The sequence below is a fragment of the Micromys minutus genome, assembly GCF_963924665.1.
Source record: "Micromys minutus genome assembly, chromosome: 5".
Lineage (NCBI taxonomy): Eukaryota > Metazoa > Chordata > Mammalia > Rodentia > Muridae > Micromys > Micromys minutus.
Window position 1 is genome coordinate 49874647 of NC_137974.1, and position 27936 is coordinate 49902582.

The 27936-nt window shown below is 41.0% G+C and overlaps 1 protein-coding gene across 1 annotated transcript in view; it reads left to right on the top strand.

Moving 5' to 3' along the window:
* Positions 1 to 27936, top strand: part of ADGRE1 (adhesion G protein-coupled receptor E1) — a gene marked incomplete at its 5' end in the record, with an annotated part of 105895 nt that overhangs the window by 18568 nt on the left and 59391 nt on the right. Inside the window, 5 exons of the mRNA XM_080917534.1 lie at positions 14997 to 15143; positions 16073 to 16222; positions 16308 to 16427; positions 22062 to 22208; positions 24023 to 24172. Of these exons, the coding sequence (XP_080773660.1) occupies positions 14997 to 15143; positions 16073 to 16222; positions 16308 to 16427; positions 22062 to 22208; positions 24023 to 24172 (714 nt within the window). The remainder of the gene's footprint in view (positions 1 to 14996; positions 15144 to 16072; positions 16223 to 16307; positions 16428 to 22061; positions 22209 to 24022; positions 24173 to 27936) is intronic.

The following is a 27936-nucleotide window of genomic DNA, read 5'->3' on the forward strand; positions in this document are numbered from 1 at the left end:
ACTGCTTTCATTGTATACCATAAGTGTAGCTATGTTAAGCTTTTATTTTGATTAAATTCTAAAAAGTCATTAATTTTTAAAAAATTTCTTTCTTGACCAAGTTATCACTGAGTAGTGCATTGTTCAGCTTCCATGTGTATGTAGCCTTTCTGTTGTATTTGTTGTTACTGAAGACCTGCCTTTGTCCACAGTGATTTGGTAGGATTATTTCAATCGTCTTGTGTCTGTTTAGGTCTGTTTTGTGACTGATTATATGGTCAGTTTTGGAGAAGGTACCATGAGGTTCTGAGAAGAAGGCATATTCGTTTGTTTTATGATGAAATGCCTCATAGATACCTGTCAATTTCATATGGTTCATAATTTCTGTTAGTTTCACTGTGTCTCTTTTTAGTTTCTGTTTCTATGATATGTTCATTAAAGAGAACGGGGTTTTGAAGTCTCCAACATTGTTGTGTATGGTGCAGTATATTCTTTGAGCTTTAGTAAAGCTTCTTTTATAAATATGGGTGTCTTTGAATTTGAAGCATAGATGTTCAGAATTGAGAGTTCATCTTGTTAGATTTTTCCTATGATGAGTTTGAAGTTCCCTTTTTTATCTTTCATAACTTTTGTTTAAATTTTAATTTTCTTTGATATGAAAATGGCTACTCCATCTTGTTTCTTGGGGCCATTTGCTTGGAAAATTGTTTTTCAGTCTTTTACTTTGAGATAGTGTCTTTCCCCTGTCACTGAGGTGTATTTTCTGTATGCAGTAAAGTGCTGGGTCCTGTTTATGTATCTAGACTGTTAGTCTGTGTCTTTTTACTGGGGTATTGAGTCCATTGGTGTTACATGATATTAAGGAACAGCGATGTTTTCTGTTATTTTTGTTGTTAGAGGTGGAATTATTTTGTGTGCATATCTTCTTTTGGGTTTCTTGCTTTTCCCAGAGTGTAGTTTCTCTCCTTATGTTGGAGATATACATCTATTATTCTTTGTAGGGCTGGGTTTGTGGACAGATATTGTGTAAATTTATTTTTGTCACGGAATATCTTTATTTCTCCATCTATGGAAATTGAGTTTTGTTGGGTATAATAGCCTGGGCTGGCATTTGTGTTTTCTTAGGGTCTGAATGATATCTGTCCCGGATCTCCTAGCTTTCACGGTCTCTGTTGAAATGTTTGGCATAATTCTGCTATGTCTGCCTTTAGCTGTTACTTGAACTTTTTTTCCTTACTGATTTTTAATATTCTTTCTTTGTTTTGTGCATTTGGTGTTTAGACTATTATATGACAGGAAGAATTTCTTTCTGGTCCAGTCTATTTGGAGTTCTTTATGCTTCTTGTATGTTCATGGTCATATCTTTTTTTTAGGCTAGGGAAGTTTTCTTCTGTAATATTTTTGATGATCTTCACTGTTTTATACCTATTATTCTTAGGTTTGGTCTTCTCCTTGTGTCCTGGATTTCCTGGATATATTGGCTTAGGAGATTTTTGTCGTTTGCATTTTCTTTGACTGTTGTATTAATGTTTTCTATGGTATCTTCTGCCTCTGAGATTCTCTCTTCCATCTCTTGTATTCTATTGGTGATGATTGCATTTATGGTTTCTGATCTTTTTGCTAGGTTTTCTATCTCCAGGGCTGTCTCCCTTTGTGATTTTTAAAAAATTGTTTCTATTTCCATTTTTAAATACTGGATGGTTTTGTTCAATTCTTTCTCATCTTTGGTTGTTGTCTTAGTCAGGGTTTCTATTCCTGCATAAAACATCATGACCAAGAAGCAAGTTCAGCTTACACTTCCATATCGCTGTCCATCACCAGAGGAAGTCAGGACTGGAACTCAAGCAGGTCAGGAAGCAGAAGCTGATGCAGAGGCCATGGAGGGATGTCACTTACTGGCTTGCTTCCCCTGGCTTGCTCAGCCAGCTTTCTTATAGAACCCAGGTCTACCAGCCCAGGGATGGCACCACCCACAGTGGGCTGGGCCCTCCCCGCTTGATCACTAATTGAGAAAATGCCTTACAGCTGGATCTCATGGAGGCATTTCTTCAACTGAGGCTTCTTTCTCTGTGATAACTCCAGCTTGTGTCAAGTTGACACAAAACCAGCCAGTACAGTAGTATTCTTTTGTATTTCTTTTAGGATGTTATTCATGTCCTCCCTCAAGTCCTCTATAATCATCATAAAATATAATTTTAAAATTCTTTTTTAAATCTTTTTTGAATTTTGCTTTTCAGATGTGATGGGGTATCCAGGACTAGCTGTATTGGGAGAACTGGGTTCTGATGATGCCAAGTAGCCTTGGTATCTGTTGCTTAGGTTCATGAGCTTCCCTCTCGCTATCTGGTTATCTCTAGTGCTATCTGCCCTAGCTGTTTCTGACTGAAGCCTCTTTTTCTTGAGATCCTGATGTGTCAGAACTCCTCAGAGTTTAGTTGTCTTTGTGTTCCTGTGATTCTGGGATCCTGGAATCCTGGGATCCTGAGAGAGTCAGAGATTCTTTGAGTCAAGCTGCCTCTGAGATACTGAAGTCCTGGTGTGACCAAGCTATTGATGTCCTGAGTGTGTCAGAGCTCCAATGCTCCTGTGTTTGTCCAGTCTCCTGGAAGTTGAGCTTCCTCTGTGATCCTGGGCCTGTTACCACACCTGTGTTCTAGTGTTTCTGTAATCCTGGGCATGTTAGACCACTTGAGTGATGGGCTTCCTTTGGGTGTTGTGGGATGGGGTGCTGTAGAATCAGCACACAAGGTCTGCTTAGAGCACAAGTTCAGACCAGAAGGGACCTGGGCCACTGGCTGTGTGGGGGTTCCTATGTCCCTGGATACAGGGGACCCAGTTACTCCAGGTATTGGGACAGATGCTGTGTCCTCCTTACCTGTCATTCTGGGCATGTTAGAGCACCTGAGTTAGGGGCTTACTCTGGGTGTTGTGGGATTAGATGCAGAACCAGTGTCCAGTGTCTGCTCAGGGCTCAAGTTCAGACCGAAAGGCTTAAAAAGTTTTAAAGACTTTCTTACATCCATACAATGAAATATAATCATTTCTACCTCTACTTCTCTTTCAGGTCCTATGTTCCCCCAACATCCATCTCAACTTCATGTGCTCTCTCTCTCTTTTTAAAATTAACCCACTAAGTACAACCAGGGTCCTATGTACCTAATCTGACCATGAATTCATCTTATATTCATCCTGGCCATGAACTAATTTTATATCCAATCTGGCCATGAACTCACCCTGTGTCCAATCTCACTATGAACTCACCATGTAGTCAAATTTTCAAATTTATTGTTGAATGCTCCTATATCCACCTCACAATTGCTGGAATGACAACAGTATGCCATTAAATTCTCTCATTTATCTTCTGAGAATTGTGATTTTTTTTAAAGAAAGAGGCACAACCTCTTTTTTTTTTGTAGGACTTTAAGAAGGGGATCTGTTGAAGATGGGGTGGGTATTAAAGCCAATCAAATTAATCAATAGAGACAGGAGTCTGGCATAATAACCAGAGAGCATGTACAAAAGTCCTGGGCCTGCCAAGACTTTGACTTTTAGCACTGAGCAGGTTGTGATCTGGGGCAGTCAGCGAATGCCCAGCTACCTAGGACAGGGATCTTATTCAAGTTTGGAAGGACTTGACGTTTGAGAGATTTAAGGTAGAGGGTCCTGAAAGTATGTAAAGAAGCCATTGCAGAGAAAGGGGAAGCTAGAGCAAGATGTGATCCCAGGCACTGTGCATGGGTGGAAAACACTGGGTAGACTGCAGGACTGAGGGTTGGGTGTGAGAACCAGTGTGGCAAGAACAGAAGTGATAAACATAAGAACAATGATAGTCTGTTTCTGAGGTTCATGGGTTCCCATTATCCCATTTGATGTTTGCATTACTGTTGCTTTCTAACATGAATAAAGTGTATTTTGATCACATTCACTCCCACTTTCTTGTCTTATGTCACTTCCACTGATCTCTCTCTTCCCAACTAAAAATATCAGTAACATTCCTATTCAAATGACATATACACTGAGAAAAAAATCAGAAACAAACCTTACACATCATAGCTCCAAACCAAACCAAACCAAATAAAACAGAATATGCACATGTGCACAGACACATACACATATATGCCCCCAATGATTCATATACATAGCCATGTATATACATATGGGCACAGATACACACATACATACACATATGCACACACATAGTCACAAGTTACACATGGACCCATACACACATACACACAAACTTACATATGTACAAACATATGCATGCCAACATACATGCATGCACACACAGACACATAAACACACGTGCACATACAGACATATATACACATTCACATGGACACACATAGACACACTTTTGCACACATACACAAAACCCCACCCCACCTGGAAATAAGCCTAACAAACAAGGGAACAGATTCTACTCTGACAGTTTGAAAGCATTGAAGAAAAACATTGAGGCCATTTCTGTGGATGAAAGAGCTTCTTATGCTCATGGGTACGAACAGTGGACACTGAGAGCAATCTTTTTATAAGCAAACTTGCTTATAAATTCCACAGATCCAACACACGATATTCAGCAAAATGCCAAACCCGTTCTTCACAGAAATAGGACAAAAAAGTCTTAAAATCCACACAGAAGCACAACAGACCCTGGAAAGCCAAAGCAATTCTGACTAGAGAGGTCAGTGTTGGCAATGTGACCTCCATGGTTTCATTTCATGCCATAGAGCGAAGTTAGACAAACAGCATGACGCAGGCACGTGGAGCTGGTCTTGCCAATATCTGCATCCATTGCATCCGTCATTCATGTCAGCATTTCTTTCAAAGCCAAATCAGAACATCATGGTCTTCCTCTTTCTGCCTGGACTACACCGAACTTGTCATCATGGGCATAGGGCAATTGCTCCACCCCAACCATCTTTCTTCTAAATCTCTGAAGTTCACCAGTCTAAAGTTGCAGAAGGGTTGGTAAAAATTAACACCATGCTTATACTACTCAAACTTCTGCCATGGCTTCCAGTGTTTTCCTCAATAGCTGCTTCTCCTATTGCTCTGACCACATACCCAGCAAGAAGCAACACAAGCGAGGAAGAACTAATTTTGGCTCTTGGCTTTAAGTTACGTTCTATCAATGTGGTGTGGCTGGTCACAGTGTGTCTGTGATAGGGAAGCAGGATGACATGGGTGATGGCGTTCATTGCTCTATCCCTTTGCTCTGTTTAGGTTCCCGGCCAATGGGGTACTGACACACTTCACAGAGGTATTTATCCATGGAAGTATATCACATACTCATGCAGAAATATAATACACTCAGGTGATTCTCTATTCAGTCAGACTGACAATGAAGATGAATCATCACATTCATTTATGTATAAAAGCAATCAGAATCATTCAGTGACCTACAGGTTCTGTGTGATCTTCTCTCCCTTCCCTTTCTCCCTTTCTACTTATTCATTTTAGTCTCAAATCTGCATTGGCCTCTTTGCTACCTGTACAATCAGGAATTGTGTTGCTTAAGGGATCATATTTCTCTAATTCATTTTAAAAAGAAATACATTACCATATTATCTGTCTGTCTGTCTAATGAAGAATGACATTCCACTCCTGGGCCCTTAAAGTTGGGTTGTCATCTTTGGGTAACAGAGACACTTTATTTTGGTGGCACTTAAAGGCAGAATTCTCTAATTTCATCTTTTATTATGTGTTTACTTTCCTGCTTGGTGGTGGCTGTTGCTGGTTTTCACCATGGTTTAAAAATATGAATTATGGCTTTCAGTTGCTTTCAACATGTCTGTTTATTTATTTACAGCTTCCCCAAGCCTTGTTATGAGGAACTTCAGCTTTGCTCACTGGAAGGCATTGCAGACTCCCGCCTTCTGAGCTGGCTTTGTCTTCTGTGTTGCAGCTTTTCTTTCACCATCCTGGGTTGATTTCCTCATTGCATTTCCTGTTTGCTGACACAGCCTTTGAAGTCACAGATCATTTTGTTAGCACAGGTTTTTTTTTCTTTTGGTAAAAATAACAATACTATTATTTTAAGTTTACATAATTTTACTTCATGTGCACTGATGCTTTGCCTATATGTGTTTCTGTGTGAGGGTGTTGGATCTACTAGAACTGGAGCTACAAAGAGTTGCGAGCTGCCATGTGGGTGAAGAAAGTTGAACTTGGGTCTTCTAGAAGAGCAGCCAGTGCTTTTAACCACTGAGATATCTTGCAAGATCGACACTATTATTTTAGAAAGGTATACTTAAAATTCTTGATGCACACTTCATTAGGTTTTGTTTCCCTGAACTGGAAAGTTTTACTTCTTCAGAAAATATGGTGTATCATTTTTTGTGTGTGATGTCCTAGACCCCTTTGGCTCCTACAGTTCTTCATCTCTCTCTTCTGCAGGATTCCCCAAGTTCTGACTTGTTTTCATGGGTCTCTGCATCTGTACCTATCAGTTGAAAGGGAAAGTCTCTCGGATGACAATTATGCTGGGATCTTGTCTGCAAGTACAATAGAATATCACTAAAAGTGCGAGAGGGGCTCCTTCTCATGGTCATACATCTTACTATGGACCATCATTCATTGGCCACTTCCTCAATTTCTGTGCCACCTTTACCCCATATCATCTTGTAGGCAGGACAAATTGTAGGTCAAAGGTTTTGTGTCTGGGTTGTTATCCCAATCCATCCAGTCTTGCCTGGAGATAGCTGGTTCAAGCTCCATCCCACCAATGCAAGGAGTCTTAGCTAGGTTCACTTTGCTGAGAGTTTCCATTACCTTAGATTTCTAGCTTGTCCCAGAGATGAGTCCCCCAATTCCAGTTGTCTCTCAGTACTCTCCCCCTCCATCCTTCTCCACCTGATCACTGCTGTGCTCACATGCATCTCACTCTCATACAGTTTCCACCACCATTCACCCAAGTTATCTATTCTATTCTCCTTCTCAGTGAGATTCATATGCCCGCTTGAGTCCTCCTTGTTATTAAGCTCTTTGCTTCTGTGGATTATAGTGTGGGTATCTTACATTTTTTATGGATAGTATCCATTTATGAGTGAGTACACACCATGCATGTCCTTGTGGGTCTATATTACCTCACTTAGGATGATCTTTTCTAGTTCTATCTATCTGCTTACAAATTTCATGATGCCATTGTTTTTAACAGTCCTGTAATACCCCATTGTGTAAATGTACCACATTTAAAAATTCATTCTTCAGTTGAAGGGCACCTAGGTTATTTCCAGTGTCAGGATGTTATGAATAAAGCATCTATGAACATAGTTCAGTAAGTATCTTTGTGGTAGAGTGGAGCATCCTTTGGGTACATGCCTAGAAGTGGTATAAGCTGAGTCTTGGGGTAGAACTATTCCCAAAATTTTAAGAATTTGCCAAATTAATTTTTAGAGTGGTTGTACAAGTTTGTGCCCTCACTGGCAATGAAAGAGTGTCCTCTCACTCCAGATCCTCATCAGCATGTGCTGTCACTTGGGTTTTTGACCTTAGCCAATCTGATGTGTATAAGGTGGAATCTCAGGGTCATTTTGATTTTCATTTCCCTAAATGACTAAGGACTTTGAACATTTCTTTAAGTGCTTCTCAGTCATACGTAGTCAGAAAATGGTGCTTTCCTATGGGATGGGTCTCAAGTGAGGCCAGTTATTGGCCATTCTTTCAGTCTCTTCTCCATCTCCTGTGTCTTCATTTCTTGTATAAAGGATAACTTTTGGGTTGAAAGTATTGTGGGTGAGTTGGTGTTTCTATTGCTCCACTGAGGTTCTTTCCTGGCTACTAATGATTCTTGGATGCCTTCCTTGTCCCAGATCTCTGTCTTGTTTTGAAGATATCCACTACCTCCTCACCCCATCAGTTGTAGAATTCTATTAATTTTTATGGCCATTTAGCCATCTCTCCTGTCCTTCCCCACACCTGATTCTGAACCCCCACCCCAAATTATCTTTCCATCTTCCTCTCAGTTCCCTCACTCAATCTACCTCTTATGAATATTTTATTCTCTCTTTTAAATGAGTTTCAAGTTTTCTCACTTTTCTCCTCGTCCTCCTTCTCCTCCTCCTCCTCCTCCTCCTCCTCCTCCTCCTCCTCCTCCTCCTCCTCCTCCTCCTCCTCCTTCGGATCTATGGAGAATAACATGGTATCTGTATTTTATTGCCAATATCCACTCAAAAATGAGTACATACCATGCATGTCCTTTTGTAATATCCATACTTAGGATGATATTCTTAAGTTCCATCCATTTGCCTGCAAAACATATACTATTTTTGTTTTCAAAATGTGAATAATATTTTTATTTGCGTTTCATTATGTATGTCTTCAGTTGAGGGACATCTAGGTTGTTTCAAGTTTCTGTCTATTACAAATAAAACATTTATGCTTATAGTGGAGCAAGTATCTTATGAAATGCTTGTGCATCTTTTGGGTATCTATGAAGAAGTGGTATAGCTGAATCTTCATGTAGTTTCTTCTCAGTTTTCTGAAAAACCACCAAATGGATTTTCACAAAGATTGTACAAGTTTGCACTCCCACCAGCAATGAAGAAGCTTTCCACCTTGTGACACGTCCTTGCCATTATGCGCTATCTATTGAGTTTATGATCTAGGCCATCCCAATAGGTGTACAATGAAACCACAGGGTTGTTTTGATTTGCATTTCTATGATGACTAAGACTTTGAACATTTCTTTTTTTGTCTTACAACTTTATTACAAAATAGAGATTCATGTACAGATTATTAAAAGCATTATAGTGTAAATATATATGAATATATTTTTGTCAGTACTTGATTTTTTAAAGGTTTGATAGTATGCATGGAAATTACTATTTACAAAGATCATAAAGTGTATGTTAAAAAAAGGGTAACATGGAAATAGTCATAGCTTTTTTGGTGTGTAAAGGTTAAGCATAATAATTTTTAGCTACCAAAAATTGCCACAAGGCTACCTTCTTAGCTCTTGAGTTATTAATGATTTAAGGTCTAGGTGTACTCCACTCTGAGAGGGTGCTATACACTTATTATTATTTTTCTAAGAAAGACTGAGGCTTCCACTTTTGGGGTTTTCTGTTTTTCTTTCTTATTTTTTGAGCTTCATATGGTCTGAGAGTTGTTTCTTGGGTATTCAGAGCTTTCTGAGGCTAGTATCCAATTATCAGTGACTGGATATTGTGTCTGTTCTTTTGTGACTGGGTTATCTCACTCAGAATGATACTCTCTAGATATATCCATTTTCCTAGGAATTTTATAAAGTCATTGTTTCTAATAGCTGAGTAGTACTCCATTGTGCAAATATATCACAATTTCTGTATTGATTCTGAAGGACATCTGGGTTCTTTCCAGCTTCTGGCTATTATAAATAAGGCTGCTATGAACATGGTAGAGCATGTGAGCTTCTCTGGGGTATGTGCCCAGAAGTGGAATAACTGGAACTTCAGGCATTACTATGTCCAAATTTCTGAGGAAACTCCAGGCATATCTCCAGAGTGGTTATGCCAGCTTACAACACCACCAACAGTGAAGGAATGTTTCTCTTTTTCTGCATCCTTGCCAGCATGTGCTGTCATCTGAGTTTTTGATCTTAGCCATTCTGACTGGTGTAAGGTGGAATCTCAGGGTTGTTTTGATTTACATTTCTCTGATAACTAGAGATGTCAAGCATTTCCTTAGGTTCTTCTTGGCCATTCAGTATTTCTCAGTTGAAATTCTTTGTTTAGTGCTGTACCCCATTTTTAATAGGATTGTTTGAGTCTCTGGAGTATATTTTGTATATATTGGATATTAGTCCTCTATCAGATGTGGGATTGGTAAAGATCTTTCCCCAATATGTTGGTTGCTGTTTTATTTTCTTAACAGTGTCCTTAGCCTTACAGAAAATTTGCAATCTCATTAAGTGCATTTATCAATTCTTGAACTTAGAGCACAAGCCATTGGTGTTCTGTTCAGAAAATTTTCCCATGCTTATGTGTTCTAAGGTTTTTTCCACTTTCTCTTCTAATATTTTCAGTGTACCTGTTTTTTTTTTTTTTTTGGTGGAGATCTTTGACGCCCTTGCACTTGAGTTTTGTACAAGGAGATAAGAAAGGATCTATTTTCATTCTTCTGCATGCTGACTGCCAGTTGAGCCAACACCATTTGTTGAAGAGGGTTTTTTCCCCCTTGAGTGTTTTCAGCTTCTTTGTCAGAAATCAAGTGACCATACATGTGAGAATTCATTTTTGGATCTTTTATTCTGTTCCATTTATGTACCTGCCTATCTCTGTACCATGCGGTTTTTTAACACAATTGCTTTATAATATAGTTTGATGTCAGGGATGGTGATTCCCGCAGAAGATTTCTTGTCGTTGAGAATAGATTTCACTATTCTAGGATTTTTGTTATTCCAGATGAATTTGCAAATTGCTCTTTCCAACTCTATGAAGAATTGAGTTGGAATTTTGATGGGGATTGCATTGAATCTGTAGATTGCTTTTGGTAAAATGGCCATTTTTACAATGTTGATTCTTCCAATTCATGTACCCATGAGATCTTTCCCTCTTCTGATATCTTCAATTTTCTTCTTCAGAGATTTGAAGTTCTTGTCATACAGGTCCTTCACTTGCTTAGTTAGCGTCATACCAAGTTATTTAATATTGTTTGTGACTACTGTGAAGGGTGTCTTTTCCCTATTTTTTTTCTCAGCATGTTTGTTCTTTGAGAAGAGGAAGGCTACTAATTTGTTTGAGTTAATGTTATATCTAGGCACTTTGCTGAAGTTGTGTATCAGCTGAAAAAGTTCTCTGGAAAATTTTGGGGTCACTTAAGTATACTATCATGTCACCTTCAAATAGTGATATTTTTACTTCTTTCTTTCTGATTTATATCCCTTTGATTTCCTTTTGGTGTCTAATTGCTCTGATCAGGACTTCCAGTACTATGTTGAATAGGTAGGGGAAGAGTGGGCAGCATTGTCTAGTCCCTGATTTTAGTGGGATTGCTTCAAGTTTCTCACTGTTTAGTTTGATGTTGGCTAGTGGTTTGCTGTATATTGGTTTCATTATGTTTAGGTATGGGCCTTGGATTCCTGCCTTTTCCAACACTTTTAACATGAAGGGGTATCAAATTTAATCAAATGCTTTCTCAGAATCTAGTGAGATGATCATGTGTTTTTTTTTTTTCTTTGAGTTTGTTTATATGGCAGAACACGTTGATGGATTTCCATATATTAAACTATCCCTGGATCCCAGAGATGAAGCCTACTTGATCAAGGTGAATGATCATTTTGATGGTCATAAGTGAGATTGGTCTGAAGTTCTCTTTCTTTGTAGGGTCTTTGTGTAGTTTAGGAATGAGAGTTATTGTGGCCGCAAAAATTGAGTTAGGTAGTGTTCCATATCACTCATTTTGTGGAATAGTTTGGAGAGTATTGGTATTGGGTTGTCAATAAATGTCTGATAGAATTCTGCACTGAACCCATCTGGACCTGGGCTTTTTCTGGTTGGGAGGCTTTTGAAGACTGATTTTATTTCTTTAGGTGTTATGGGATTATTTAAGTGGTTTACCTGGTCCTGGTTTGATTTTATCTGGTATCTGTCTAGGAATTCATCCATTTCCTCCAGATTTTCAAGCTTTGTTGAATATAGGCTTTTGTAGTAGGATCTAATGATTTCTTGAATTTCCTCAGTTTCAGTTGTTATGTCTCCACTTTCCTTTCTGATTTTGTTAATTTGTATACTCTCTTTGCTCTCTAGTTAGTTTGGCAAAGGGTGTATCAATCTTGTTAATTTTCTCAAAAAACCAGCTCTTGGTTTTGTTGATTCTTTGAATTGTTCCTTTTGTTTCTATTTGGTCAATTTCTGCTCTGAGTTTATTATTTCTTGCCATCTACTCTTCTTGGGTGTATCTGCTTCCTTTTGTTCTAGAGCTTTCAACTGTGCAGTCAAGTTGCTAGTGTATGCTCTCTTCAGTTTCTTTTTGGAAGCACTCAGAGGTATGAGTTTTCCTCTCAGTACTGCTTTCATTACATCCCATAGGTTTGGGTATGTTGTGTTTTCGTTTTCATTAAATTCTAGAAAATCCTTAATTTCTTTCTTTATTTCTTCATTGACCATGCTATCATTTAATAAAACATTGTTTAGTTTCCATGTGTTTATGGGCTTTTTGTTGTCTTTGTTGTTATTAAAGACTAACCTTAGTCCATGGTGATCTGATAGGATGCTGGGAGCATTTCAATCTTCTTATACCTATTGAGGCTTGTTTTGTGACCAATTATATGGTCAATTTTTGGAGAAGGAGCTGTGAGGTGTTGAGAAGAAGATGTATTCTTTTGTTGTAGGATGAAATGTTCTGTAGATGTCTATTAATTCCAAGTGGTTCATAACCTCCACCAGTTTCATTGCATCCTTGTTCAGTTTCTGCTTCCATGATCTGTCTATTGATGAGAGTGGGGTGTTGAAGTCTCCCAATATTATTGTGTGGGGTGCAATGTATTTTTGAGCTTTAGTAGGGTTTCTTTTATGAATATCGGTGCTCTTGTATTTGAAGCATATATGTTAAGGATTGGGAGCTACTCCTGATAATTTTTTTCTGTAATGAGTAAAAAGTGTCCTTCCTTATCTTTTTGGGTAATTTTTGGTTGAAAATGTACTTTATTCAATAGTAGAATGGCTACTCCAGCTTGCTTCTTGGGGCCGTTTGCTTGGAAGGTTTTTTCCCATCTTTTACTCTGAGATCATGTCTGTCTTTGTCTCTGAGATGAGTTTCCTATATGCAGCAAAATGCTGGAATCTCTTTATTTATCCAGTTTGATAGCCTATGTCTCTTTATTGGGGAATTGAGTCCATTTATGTTAGCAGATATTAAGGAATAGTTGTTGATGTTTCCTGCTATTTTTGCATTTTAGATCTCTCTTTTAGGTTTTCTACCTCTACGGTTGTCTTTCCTTGTGATATCTTTATTTTTTTCTATTTTGTTTTTTGGTCCTGGATGGTTTTGGTTGTGTTTCTCAGTAATTCTTTAAGGGATTTTTTTTGTTTCCTCTTTAAGGGATTGTGCCTGTTTACCTGTGTTCTTTTGTGCTTCTTTAAAAGAGTTATTTGTTTTTCTTAAAGTCCTCTATCATCATCATGAGATGTGAAGTTAAATCAGAATTTTGCTTTGCCATTGTGTTGGGGTATCCAGGACTTGCTGTGGTGGGAGAACTGTGTTTTGATGGTGCCAATTAGCCTTGGTTTCTATTGCTTATGTTTTTATGCTTGCCTCTTGCCATCTGGTTATCTCTGTTGTTAGTTGGTCTTGCTGTGTGTAAGTGGAGCTTGCCCTTCCTGTGAGCATGTGAGCCCGAGTGTGTTAGCACTTCTGTGATTGTAGGTGTGTTAGCATTCCTGAGAGACAAGCTATTTTTGGGTGTAATTGGGGTTCAGAGAGCATTGGCAAAGGTTAGCTTTTGGGCACCGATAGAAACCGGAAGGATTGTGTCCTCAACTACTTGGCAGTTTCTGGGTCCTATGGGATCCAAGCGGGTCCCATTTGGGCCAGGTATTTGGGCAGTTGTGATGGTCTCACCTGTGAGCTTAGGTGTGTTAGCACTCCTGGAGAACAAGCTGTATCTGGGGGAGATTGGGGTGCAGAGAGCTGTGGCACAGCGTCAGTTCTGGGGCCACTTTCCTTCCTTTGTTGTTTCTTTATTTTTATTTTCACTTTTAGATCCTGGACATATTTGTTCAATTCCTCTACCGTTTTTGATTGTGCTTTCTTGTATTTATTTAAGGAATTTGTGTGTTTCCTCTTTAAGGGCTTCTACCTGTTTACCTGCATCCACCTGCTTTTATGTTCTCCCTAAGGTGCTCTATCTTCAAGAGATGGGTTTTTACATCAGAATCCTGCTTTTCAGGTGTGTTAGGGTATCCAGGGATTGTTGTGATGGGGAAACTGAATTCTGATGGTGCCAACTGACATTGGTTTCTGTTGCTTATGTTCTTGAGCTTGTCTCTCTCCATCTGGTCATCTCTGGTGTGAACTGGCCTTGTTATCTTTGACTGCAGCCTGTTCAGATATAATGTAACTCCTCAAGTCAGGCTGTCTCTAGGTGTGGGAGGGGGCTTGGAACTCTGCCTCTGCCCAGGGCAGAGTTGCAGGCCAAAAAGATGTGTCTTCAGTAGGGTGAATAGTTTCCACCTCTGCTGGACCCTATGGGGGTCCCAGTTAGGCTAGGTATTTGTGTAGGTGTGTCTCACCTGTGAGCCTGGTTATGACAGACCTCCTGGAAGTCAAGCTATCTCTGTGTGTGGGTGAGGGGGGACGAAGCATCTAATCTTCTCTGCCTCCCTGCCCTGCACAGTTGTGGACTGGAAGGATGGTTTGTCTTCTATCTATCTATCTATCTATCTATCTATCTATCTATCTATCTATCTATCTATCATCTATCTATCTATTCATTTATTTACTTTTTTTCTTTTACTATTTCACTTTAAATCCTGCTCACTGCTCCCCTCTCAGTCACCTCTTCCTAAATTTCTTCCTCAATCCCCATTAACAACCTCCACTTCTTCTCTGAGAAGGAGTGGATGGATCCCTGAGTTTCCCTGACCCTGGCACATCAAGTCTCTGCAAGGCTAGAGACATCCTCTTCCACAGAGTCCAGACAACATAGACCATCTGGAAGAACATGTCCCATGCACAGGCAACAGCTTTTGGGATAGATCCATGTTGTTTGGGACCCACACAAAGACCAAACTGCATATCTGCTACATATATGTGAAAAGGCCTAGGCCAGCCCATGTATGTTCTTTGGTTGGTGGTTAGGACATCTATCTGGAGGACTAAGTCCAGGGACAAACATGCATGTCTCTAGGTTGTTTTTATAAAGGCCAGTTATTTCATCTATTCACCTTGGTTTCTCACATGCACAAGACATGGATAAGATCTATCCCACAGGCAGGAAACTCTAGGGTGTGGCTCCTTTATTTCTTTTGTAACTCATTGAAAGCCCAATTTGAGTGCTTTACACATATCCATATGCTTTTTTCCATGCTACCTAGGTATGAATGAGTGTCAAGACACTACCACTTGCCCAGCTTATGCCACCTGCACTGACACCACAGACAGTTATTACTGTACCTGTAAACGAGGCTTCCTGCCCAGCAATGGACAAACCAACTTTCAGGGCCCAGGAGTAGAATGTCAAGGTGAGTTTATGTTGTGTGACTGCCTGAGGAGGCATGACTAAACATCTACTCTCAACATAGACAGGGTACTGGCCACAGGCTGAAGAAATCCCTATATTACACTCAGGCAGTTCAATTGTATATTACTCATATAACCAAGGGAAGGGGCCTTGTGACTCTGATGTGGAAGGTGTTTTGACTTCCTTAGTCTTAGGAGTCTACTTCTCCCTCAGAAGGAGATTCTTCAGTTCAGAAGAAATCACTACACAGTTGTTCATATTCTATCGAATCCTTGTAGTGTTTGGTAGGAAGTCAGTGCATACAGGCTAGATTGTTAACACCTGCCATTCCTACCAAATGCTCCAGAGTCCTTCCCTTCCCTTTTACTCCTCTTTATTGTTTTAGCAATCCTTTGGTACATCTAGTATGTGCAAATCTTTCCCTTTTTCTTCCCTCACTTCCTCTATCTCTGCTTTATTTATACAACCATTGTCTGTCTACATGCCCATCTATTATGCCCATCAATTCATTAATACATGTCCATATATAGGAAAGCCATCTACACTATCCTCCCTCCTTGCCTCACTCTCTTCCTTTCTTCTTTCTATTTGTAATCATTGATTCATTCATCTATAAACACACAAGGATACCTATTTCCACATACCCTGCTCTCTTTCCTTTTAGCCACTTCTTTTTCTGACTTCCATACCCTGCAAAAGTTTACAGATATTCATACTTTAAGACTGAGTATCTCAAGAGAACAAGGTAGGGTGTTTGATTTAGCAACCCAATTTTATGAACTTGAAACAGAATTATAAGACTGCTTAGGTTTAAGCAGAAGGACCCTAGACCCCATCAAAGTCACTAATAATAAGCTCACAGGAGACTTATTTCAACCATTAGTTCCAGTATAAGAGCAATTTGTCACTCCATCTATTTTCTTTGTTTAGATGTTAATGAATGTCTTAAAAGTGACTCACCTTGTGGTCCTAACTCAGTTTGCACTAATATTCTTGGACGAGCCAAATGCAGCTGTCTTAGTGGTTTCTCTTCTTCCACTGGGAAAAGCTGGATCCTGGGAAGTCCGGGTCTCTGCACAGGTAATATCTTTAGGTTTTTGCTATGGGTCTTTGGTGGTTGGCACACAGCACATAGTTCACTCATTCTCTTTTTGCTGCCCTGCAGATGTTGATGAGTGTCTGACAATTGGGATCTGCCCTAAGTATTCAAACTGTTCTAACTCTGTGGGAAGCTACAACTGCATCTGCCAACCAGGCTTTGTCTTGAATGGCTCCACTTGTGAAGGTTTGCAACACCTGGTCCTTGCAATTTTTTTCTTTTTCCTATTTATTTATTATCAATCAATCAATCAATCAATCAATCAATCAATCAATCAATCATCCATTCAATTCAATTTATATTCTAATAATAGCTTCCCTTTTCTCTCAGTCCTTCCCTTACACAACTCCTCCCTTCATCCCACTGTCTTTGCCTCTGAGAGGCCCAATTTGTGTATCACCCCAACCTGGCACATCAAGCCACACTGCAGGACTAGGTACATCCTCTCCCACTGAAGCCCAACAAGGTAGTCCAGCTAGGGGAAGGGGATCCACTGGTAGGCAACAGAGGCAGGAAGAGCCCCTGCTAAAAATGTTAGAGGACCTACAGGAAGACTAACCTGCACATGTCCTATATGTGTGTGTATATGTGTGTGTGTGTGTGTGTGTGTGTGTATGTGTGTGTGTGTGTGTTTGGATCAGAACATCCTTGTTGGTGGTCCAATCTCAGGGAGCCCCAAGAATTCAGGTTAGTTGACTCTGTTGATTCTTCCTGTGAAGTACCTGTCATTTTCTGGTCCCTCAATCTTTCCCCTGACTATTCCATAAGACTCTCAGAGTGCCATTTAATATTTGGATGTGGATATCTGCAGCTGCTTCCATTTGCTGCTGGGTGGAGCATCTCAAAGGACAGTAATGCTAGGCACCAGTGTGCAAGTATAGCACAGTACCATTAAGAGTGTTAGGGATTGGTTCTTGCCTATAGGATGGCTCTCAATTTGGGTCACTTATTGGTTGGCCACTTCCTCTGTCTTCACTATATCTTTATTCCTGCACAACTTGTAGGCAGGACACATTATAGGTTGAAGGTATTGTGGGTGGTTTGCTATACCTATCCCACGCCTGGGAGTCCCCTTGATTATAGGAAGTGGCTACTTCAGACTCCATATCCCCCACTGCTTAATAGTCTCAGCTAGAGGCAACCACATAAACTCTCTGGGAGCTACCCCTTTCCCAGGTCTCTGGCACGTCTTAAAGATAGCCTCATTTTGCCCACCATGAATTTCCTTTCTCTCTCCCTATACCTGATATCCCTGCCCTGTTCCCTTGCCATCACCTCTCCCAACCAGTTCCCACCCTCCATCCAATGTCTATTTTATTTCCCCTTATGAGAAAGATTCAATCATCCTCCCTTGGGCCTTCCTTGTTATTGGCTTCTTTGAGGCTGTGGCTTGTAGCATGGTTATCCTGTACTTTATGGCTAATATCTATTTAAAAGTGAGTACATATCATGCATGTCCTTTTGGGTCTGTGTTACCTCACTCAGGATCATATTTTGTAGTTCCATCAACTTGTCTGCAAAATTCATGATATCTTTGTTTTTTAAAATGGGATATTTTGCATCAGCCTCAGACCATGGTGATCTGAAAAGATGCATGGGAGTATTTCAATCTTCTTATATCTATTGAGGCTCGTTTTCTGACCTATTATGTGGTCAATATTCGAGAAGGTGCTGTGAGGTGTTGAGAAGAAGGTGTCTTCTTTTGTTTTAGGACGATATGTTCTGTAAATATCTATTAATTCCAGTTGGTTCATAACCTCTGGTAGTTTTACAGTGTCCTTGTTCAGTTTTTGTTTCCCTGATCTGTCTATTGGTGAGAGTTGGGTATTGAGGTCTTCCACTATTATTGTGTGGGGCACAATGCATTTTTTGAGCCTTAGTAGGGTTTCTTTTATGAATATGGGTGCTTTTGTATTTGGAGCATTTACGTTAAGGATTGAGAGTTCCTCCTGACAAATTTCCCCTGTAATGAGTAAAAAATGTCCTTCTTTATTTTTTTTTTGATAACTTTTGGTTGAAAATCTACTTTCTTCAATATTAGAATGGCCACTCCAGCTTGCTTCTTGGGACCATTTGCTTGGAAGTCTTTTTCCCAACCTTTTACTCTGCAATAGTTTCTGTCTTTGTCTCTGAGATGAGTCTCCTGTATGCAGCAAAATGCTTGGTTTTGTTTATGTATCCAGTCTGATAGCCTATATCTTTTTTTTGGGGAGTTGAGTCCATTTATGTTAACAGATATCAAGGAATAGTGTTTGCTGTTTCCTGCTATTTTTGCTTTTGGAGGTTGAATTGTGCCAGTATGTCTTTCTTCTTTTTGTTTTCTTGCTTAGGAGTTTTTTTGTTTTTACTAGGATGTAGTTACCCTCATTGTATTTGATTTTCCACCTATAATTCATTGTAGTGCTGTGTTTGTGGTCAGATATTGTGTAAATTTAGTTTTGTCTTGGAATATTGTAGTCTCTCCATCTATGGTGATTGAGAGTTTTGCTAGTATAATAGCTTGGACTGACACTTGTGATCTCTTAGGGTCTGCATGATGTCTGTCCAGGATCTTCTAGCTTTCATAGTCTCTGTTGAGAAGTCGGGTGTGCTTCTGATCGGTCTGCCTCTATATGTTACATGACATTTTTCCCGTATTGTTTTTAATATTTTTTCTTTGCTTTGGGCACTTGGTGGTTTGATTATTATGTGTCAGTAGGAATTTATTTTCTTGTTTATCCTATTTGGGGTTCTGTAGGCTTGTTTTATGCTCGTGGTCATCTCATTCTTAAGTGTAGGGAAGTTTTCTTCTACGATTTTGTTGAAGATATTTACTGTGCCTCTTAGTTGATATTCCTTGCCCTCTTCTATTCCTATTATCTTTAGGTTTGGTCTTCTCATTGTGTCCTGGATCTCCTGGACATTTTGTATTAGGAGTTTTGTGGTTTTTGCATCGTCTCTGACTGTTTTTTCTATGTTTTCAATGTTGTCTTTGGCCCCTGAGATTCTCTTTTCCATCTCTTGTAGTCTGTTGGAAATGCTTGCATCTGTGACTCCTGATTTCTTTTTTTAGGTTTTCTACCTCTAGGGTTTTCTCTTTTAGTGTTTTCTTTATTGTGTCTATTTCTGTTTTAAATTCCTTCTTCCATTCCTTCATCTCTTTAGTTCTGTTTTCCTCTAGTTCTTTGACTTCTTTGAGTGTTTTTCTTGTTTCCTCTTTAAAAGCTTCTAATTCTTTATGCTTCTCCTCCCGTTCTTGTTTAAGGATCTCTATCATCATCTTGAGGTATGATTTTGGTCTGAGTCTTCTTTTTCTGGAATGTTTGGCATTATGCTCTTTGCTGTGATAGGAGAGCTGGGTTCTGGTGTTGCCAGGTTTTCTTGGTTTTCCTGGGGTATGTTGTTTCGCTTTCCTCTTGCCATCTTGTTGTCTGTGTTTATATGTGGTCTTGTCAGTGATTGGTTCTTGCTTCTCCCTTGTTCCTGGCCTGTGTTTCTGGATCTCCGCGTGTTCTTGGTGGTAGATGTCCTGAGTGTGTCTTCTGTACCCAAAGGCCATCGGCTGGGAATAGACAGCCCAATGCCGGCTTACTGGTTCCCTGAACCAAGCAGGGGTGGGGGCAATTTCCGCATGCTTTGCAGAGATTTCTCAGCTTCCTGCTACTCGGAACGCCTTCTCACCAGTCCTGTGTCCCTGGATCTCAGCTGTTCCTGGTGGCAGATGGTCCGAGCGCCTGTTCTGCACCCAAAGGATCCGGCTGGGAATAGCCTAATGCCGGGTTTCTGGTTCCCTGAAACAAGCGGGGGGGGGGCGCACTTTCCATCCGCTCAGCAGAGATCTCTCTGCAGATATCTTTTTGCTCCCCAGCTACTCCGAAAGCCTTCTTACCAGGCCTGTGTCCCTGGATCTCCCTACAGTATTCCTCTAAGAGATTTATTTATTTCCTCTTTAAAGACCTCTATCATCTTCATAAGATTAGATTTGAGGCCATTTTCTTGCTTTTCAGGCCTGTTACAATATTCAGGGCTTGCTGTAGCATGATGGTTCAGGCCTGGTAGTGCTATATTGCCCTGCTCTTCGTTAATTGTGTTCTTATGCTGGCCTTTAGTCATCTGTTTGTTTCTAGTGTTCATATGCATTATAGTCCTTGATGGGAGCAAGCCTCTTGGGTTGCAGGTAGATATGGTAGTCTCTGATGGGAGCAAGCTTCTGGAGCTACAGGTAGAGTTGGTTGTTCCTGGTTGCAGAAGGCTTTCTGGGACATAGGCAGAGCGGATATTCCCTGATGGCTTCAGGCTGCTGGTTGTTTCAGATGAAAGCATGCTTCCAGGCACGCAAGTAGAGCTGGTGGTCCCTGGTGGCTTTAGGTGTCTGGGATTGTCATTAAAAATGTGGATTAGAACATGAAATGCAGAGGGAACAGGGCAGACCTCATGGATGGGCTTGCTAGGGACCTTGCAGGCAGAGGATTGAGGAATCTCACCTGGTTGTCACTGGCAGCTGTAGGCCTCCAGTGATTCAGGTAGAGCTGTGGCCCAGGACATGTAGTGCAGAGGTTGCAGGGTGAAGCTTGCTGCTGCTTGGTTTGTCCAGAGGGACTGACAGGCAGGGAACTGGGGTACGGATCTCATCTGGTGATCACTGATGGCTCCAGGCAATGAAATTGTAGTTAAAGGTGTGGAACAAAGGAAGGGGTGCAGAGGGGACAGAGCAGAACTCATGACTTCTGGGCTTGCTGGACACCCAGCAGGTAGGAGGCTGGAGCTTGGGGATATCACCTGCTTGTCGCTGGCAGTAGCAGGTCTCTAGGGATTCGGTAGAGTAGTAGCCCAGGAAATGGAGTGCAGACCTTACTAGTGCTTATTATTTTTCAAATAGTTTTATCTTTGTTGAGGACAGAAGCCAGAGTGAACCTGCCAGGCTGGTTCACCCAACTTCTCCCTTTCATTAAAAATGTAATTGTTCACAAATCTTCCTGCCACCCACTTTCCCCCCACAACATTGCTCTTCCTCCCTTTCATGCCCTTTTTGGAGCTCTGCTATGCTTGATTTATTGATGTGCTTACATGACCATGCGTGAGGAGTTATTTACTTGATTAAGGACAACTCAACACTGTCTACACCACTGAAGAACATCTCCCTTCCTCTAGTTCCCAGGAACCATATCTGCTCAGGGAGGGGTGGTGCCTTGGGAATAGCCACATCTATTGTGAGTTCGTGTATATGATGGTTTTGTCATTCCAGAAGATGTAGTATTTCACAGCATACCTCTTCCTCGTCTGCCTCTTACATTCTCTTTGCTTTATTTTTGCCATTCTTTATACCAGCCCAAGCTTCGGTCATGCGAAATGCCAGTCAGTCCCAGAGAAAGAATACAGGCTTTTTGAGGCTCAAGTTTGGAGCTGACACTAGTGCCTTCTATTGGTCAACACAAGTAATAGGACAAGATAGCTTCAAGGAGGTGGGGAATCAGTTGTCATTTCCTTATGGCAATAGTGGAGAAATCACATGGCATATATATTCCACACTCCAAATTATGGTTACAAGAAACATGAAGAACTATGTCTATTTTTGAATATTGATAATTACATTTTCAAATCTTTTGCAACATTTCTGCTTTTACACTATTGGCCAGGATTTATTCTTATGGCTATGTAATGCTACAGTGGAGGATAGAAAGCATGTCTCTGTGTGCCAAGGAGAAAAGAGAACACATGTATATTGGGAAAGCCTTCATCTTCTCAGTTACCAGTTAGCGCATGAAGCACATCTCCAGCATGTATTCTTAACTTATTGCTCTCTCACTTGAATTCTCCTGCATTTTATTTCCAACCCATCAGACGAAGATGAATGTGTGACTCACAATGCTTGCCCAGAGCATGCAACCTGCCACAACACTTTTGGAAGCTATTACTGTATGTGCAACTTGGGACTTGAATTTAGTGGAGAAGGGTCAACATTCCAGGGCCCAGAAGAATCCTGTGAAGGTAGGTGGAGGTTTTTTTTACCAGGAACTCAAATAAAATCTATTGAAAGGGCAGATAAGAGGTTTGGGATTAAGATGAGTTTAACGCTCTCATCTGAAAATCTGAAGCCAAGATTACTCCCTCCCCTCTACTCTCTTCTCTCTTTTTTTTTCCTTTCTCCCTCCCTCCCTACCTTCCTCCCAAACACATTTCCTCTCTCCGTCCCTCCCTTTCTCTCTTACTTCTCCTTCCTTCCATAGGTGTGGGCATGTGTACATCATGGTGCTTGTGTGGGGGTCAGAGAAAAACTTTTGGGAGTCATTTCTTGCCTTCCACATTATTGAGACGGGGGTCTTTCTTGTTTTTGCTGCTGTTCTGCCTGCTGCCTACTTACTAGGATTATCTAACTTTCCCCCACTGTGATGTACATAATAAAGCCATGGAGGTTCTGGATTGTTGTGTAGTTAGTACCACTCCATTAGTGGGAGCATAGCTTACCAAACCTCAGCTTTTCTGCACATGTGCCTCTGTGCCTTTTCATTGTTCATTCCCTCACTGCCTCAGCCAGGTTTCCAGGACTTCAGTGTGTGGAATGCAACACACGTCCATGTGTGTAAGTTTGAATATGTGCATGCCATGGCATGCATGTGGAGGTCAGAGTGTCAGTCCTTGCCTCCTGCCTTGTGCAGAGAGGGTCTCTGCAGTTCACTGCAGCATATTCCAGGATTCCTGGTCCAATGGGAACCTGAAGATTCTCCCATCTCTGCCTCTCACCTTACTTTGAGAGTGTTGGGATCAGACATGTACTGTGAAGTGTATATGGCTTTATGTGTTCCCAATTCCACAGTGTATTACCTACTTTTATAAGCTGTGAAAAAAGACACTCAAAGCTTGTTTAACCACTCCCTGCCAAGTGACATACTTTCTCTAGAAGTGCTCCAAGCAAGTTTCTTCTGAACCTCTCCAAACAATATTAACAACTGGGGACTAAGTGTTTAGATGCCCAAGTCTATACATTCTTGTTTATTTTCTTATAAAAGGCAACATTTAATGGGGGTGGGGCTTACAGGTTCAGAGGTTCAGTCTATTATCATCAAGGTGGGGTCATGGCAACATCCAGGTAGGCATGGTACAGGAGAAACAGAGTTCTACATCTTCATCTAAAGGCTGCCAGTGGGACACTTACTTCCAGGAAGCTAGAGTGAGGGTCTTAAGCCCATACCCACAATGACAAACCTACTGCAACAAGGCCACACCTCCTAATACTGCTGCTTTCTGAACATATACACACCATCACATTAAACTCTCTGGTTCCATACTGATATAGACGAGGATGCTTGCAGCTAACCATAGGACTGAACACGGGCACCCCAATGAAGGAACTAGAGAAACGACTGAAGGAGCTGTATGGGTCTACAACCCCATAGGAAGAACAAAATTATCAATTAACTAAACCCTCCACAGCTCCCAGGGACTAAAACAACCAAGAAGTTCACATGGAGAGACCTATGGCTCCAGGTGCATATGCAGCAGAGGATAGCATTTTCTGACATCAGTGGGAGGAGAGGCCTTTGGTCCAGTGAAGGCTCATTTTCCCAGTGTAGGGAAATGCCAAGGGGCTGAGGTGGGTGAGGGTGGTTGAGAGAGGGAGCACTTTCATGGAGGCAATGATATGGAGGTCATTCTTACATGCCACCACATTCCACTACCTGGCCTCCACTAGCCTATGACCATACCATACTTTGAAATGCATTTAGTCACACCCAGAGCTTTGCCTGCTAACAATTTCCTGGTTCACAAATTGTTGTTTTGTATAACTCTGACATTCTGTTTAGATGTGGATGAGTGCTCCAGGAATTCAACTCTTTGTGGTCCCTCCTTCATTTGCATCAACACCCTGGGATCCTACAACTGTTCTTGCCCAGCTGGATTCTCCTTGTCAACTGTTCAGACCCTTGGTCATCCAGCAGATGGAAATTGCACAGGTAATCTCCCCAGCAGACTTGCCAAAAGAGTAAGTTAATCTCAAACATAGTATCTTGTATCAACTGCTGTTTGTCCATGTTTACAATAGACAACCTTTTCTGGTTTATTTAGTGTCCATAGGGGCTGTGCCTACAGTAGCTGGCAGGTCTCAATAGTTGATCTCATTTGGCTGAAAACTCTACTGAAACATGTTTCCACAGTGACACATGGGCTTCCTTATAGCATGGATCCTGTTTTTTTTTTTTTTTTTAAATGTGTTTCTAAAAGGAAGAATGCAAACTGTGCCAGGTGCTTAAGTTTGGGATTAGAGAACTCAGAACATCATCAATACCTCATCTTGTTGGTTACAGTCAAGAACCAACCTAGATTTCAAAGTGTGTGTGTGTGTGTGTGTGTGTGTGTGTGTGTGTGTGTGTGTGTTTGTGGATGTGACTCTGTATGTAATTTGGTTAGTTTTGATCGTTAGCTTGACACAATCTAGAATCATCTTGGAAGAACATTTCAACGAGGTATTGCTTAGGTCAGTTTGATCTGTGGGTATGTGTTCTAGTTTCAATCTGTTGCTGTGACAAACACCATGACCAAAAGCAACTTGGAGAGGAAAGGTTCATTTGGCTTATGCTTCCAGGTTACAATTGATCACTGCAAAAAGTTGGGGTAGAAGATCATGTCAGAAACCTCGAGGCAGAAACCATGGAAATATGTTTCTTGCTAGCTTACTTACAGGTTTGCCCACAAACTTATGCCTAGATACCTTTTTTATACAAACAACTTATACCTGCCCAGGGAATGGTACCACTCACAGTCAGCTTGGTTCTATCAATTAAGACATTGAAGGCAGTTTCTCATAGACATGCCTACAGACTAATTTGATGAAGAGAATTGATAAACATTTTTCTTTTAGGTGTCTCTAAGCTGTATTCTGTCGATGACATGACTCTAAAAACTAGGACAGCATGTCTGTGGAGAACTGTCATGATTATAGGCTTAGGTCCTGGACTTCATGATAACAAAGGAAGTGAGCTGAGCAGTGAGCAGTCAAGCCTCTGGTTCTCTCTGCTCCATTTATTTATTTATTTAAACTTTCTATTCTTTGTCACTTTCACACTGTGCACTCCAGTCCCATTCATCTCCCCTCCCCTTGTATCTACTCTCCCTTGAAACCTCCCCCCCCCCAAAAATAACAAACACACAAACAAATAGAACAAAACCAAACTAACCCAATGCAAAGCATAGAAAACATCTCATTGTGGAAGCTGTTGTGTGTCACAGTGTGTTCCACAGTGTATCCCTCTGTCTATACATCTTCACTTGCAAATGTTAATTCAAGTGTGTCATTGGTTTGGCTTCAGGACCCTGGTTTCTGTGACACCATCAATGTTGGATCCTCGCAGGGACTTCTCTTGGCTATCCTGTGGTTGCCTTGTGTCATGGAGATCCTGCAGCTTTGGCTTGGCAGGCCTGGCCCTTTCATATGTGCAATAGTTTACAGATGATGCAGATTTTAGGTTGGGTCAATTCAAATTCTAGGATCTGGGGCCTGGGTTGAAGCTGAGCCTGTCATCCCACCAGCTCTCTCTTATCAACACTGCCAGGGTGAATTCTCCAAGCACTGTTTCAGCTAGGCTATCAATGACTCCATAGGCAGGAGGTAGGGTCAGTTCTTCTGCTCCCAAACCCTAACTCATGCCTCCAGAGTCAGCGCTATTGTGTTACTTGGCCAAGGTCAAGATCACTCTCCCATTGCTGAAACCCATGAGGAGCTAAGCAAGTTCTGCTCTTGCAACCCTGAGGCTGGCTCATACATGCCTTTGCCATTAGAGTCAAGCTCCACTGTGTTGCTCAGGTGAGGCACAGGGCCCAAGTGCTACTACAGCTGATGAGAGGCAGGGCTAACTCTTCCATTCTCATGACTTTGAGTCAGCTCTCCCAACTGTCACAAATGGTGCATGGTGGTGGAGGGCAGGGCATCACCACTGAACTCTCTGTTCTTCTCTCACACAATCAGCTCACCTAGAGCCTCTTAACCAGGGCCAGGTATACTGTGCTGCTCAGGCAAAGTGCAGGGTCCACTGCTGGTGAGGGGCAGGTCCAGCTCTACTGCTCTCCTGCCCTTGTGAACTAGCTTTCCTAACTGCCACATGCAAAATGAGGGGGACTAAAGTCTCATCAATAGCCAACTTTATTCAGAGTAACAAACAATTTATATTCCGAGGGTAAACCAAATAAGTTCACATGGGTTCAAGCTGTATATAGTTACAGAGCAAGGTGTATTCATATGAGTTCAGGCTGTACACATTCAAAAGGACAACCTGTGTTTGGAATCATCATCTGAATGTTTGTAAGATAATAAAGTAAACCCATTCATTTGTTCCTACATGTGTATGTATGTATGTATGTATGTATGCATGCATGCATGCATGTATGCATATATGTATGCATGTATGTATTCACTTCATATCATGATTGCAGTCCCCCTTCTCCTCCCAGCACCTCCTCACATAACCCTTCTTTCCATCTTACCTCCCCTTCTCCCCTGAGAAGGGGGAGGACACCTGGGTACCAACCCTTTCTGGCAATCAAGTCACTGTAGGACTAGGTGCATCCTTTCTCACTGAGGCCAGACAAGGCAGCTCCAGTCAGAAGAACCAGATCCACAGGCAGGCACCAGACTCAGAGATAGCATCCACTCCTGTTGTTGAGGGACCTGCATGAAGACCAAGTTGCACATCTGATACATATGTGTGAAGAGCCTAGGTCCAGCTCATGTATACTTTTTGAGTAAACCAACTCTTATTTATTATACCTGGGAGGAGCATGAAAACACATTCCAAGAACAATTCATGCTAAGGAGGAACAGAGATCACAAGATTCTTGTTTTGTTTTCTTGGAGTTTTCCCACAAGCTTTTAGAATTCTTCTTACACAGTTTTATACATGGACTGTATTTTGACTGAGTAAATAGTCCAGGTTTGTCTTAAGTATATCATATAATTCAGAATGCATTATCATGACTAACATTCAGCTGTACTGTGTGTGTGTATAAGGGTATTCTTAGTTTATTAGGTCATTGACCAACTCAGTTTTCTTTTCTTTTTCTTTCTTTGGTATGTGAATCTTTATGTATGTGATCATGCTTATGTGTGTGCACATGTGTGTACATGCATGTATACAAAGAAGGCCAGAGGTCAACCTTGAGTGTCATTCTTAATGATTGGTTCACCTTATTTACGTGAGAGTCTTTCATTGAACCTGAAGTTCATTATTATGTGTGAGATAATTGGTTTTAATCGCCAAACTGACACAAGCTAGAACTATCTGGGAAGAGAGACTCAATGAAGGATTGTCTAGATCTGGTTGGTCCATGGGCATGTTTATGAAGGATTGTCTTGATTTCATATAGTTGATGAAGAAAGATCCAGCTATCACGGTTGACACAATTTCCTAGGCAGGGGTTCTGAATTACTTGTAGTAAAAACTAGTGACATATATTCATTCTCTTGCTGCTTTTGACTATGGGTATGAATGGCTGCATCAAGTTCCTTTCTTGACTTCCCTACAATGATGGCTTCAATCTGTACTTGTGAGCTGAAAGTAAACATTTTCCCCTAAATCACTTTTCACGAGGATTTTAAAATTCACTTTACATCTTGATGACTGTTTCCTACCAGTCACCCCTCCTACAATCCTTTCCCTATTCCCTTTCTCTTCTCTGAGCTAGTGGGGGATCCTCTAGGAAAACACCCCATGTCAGGATATATATA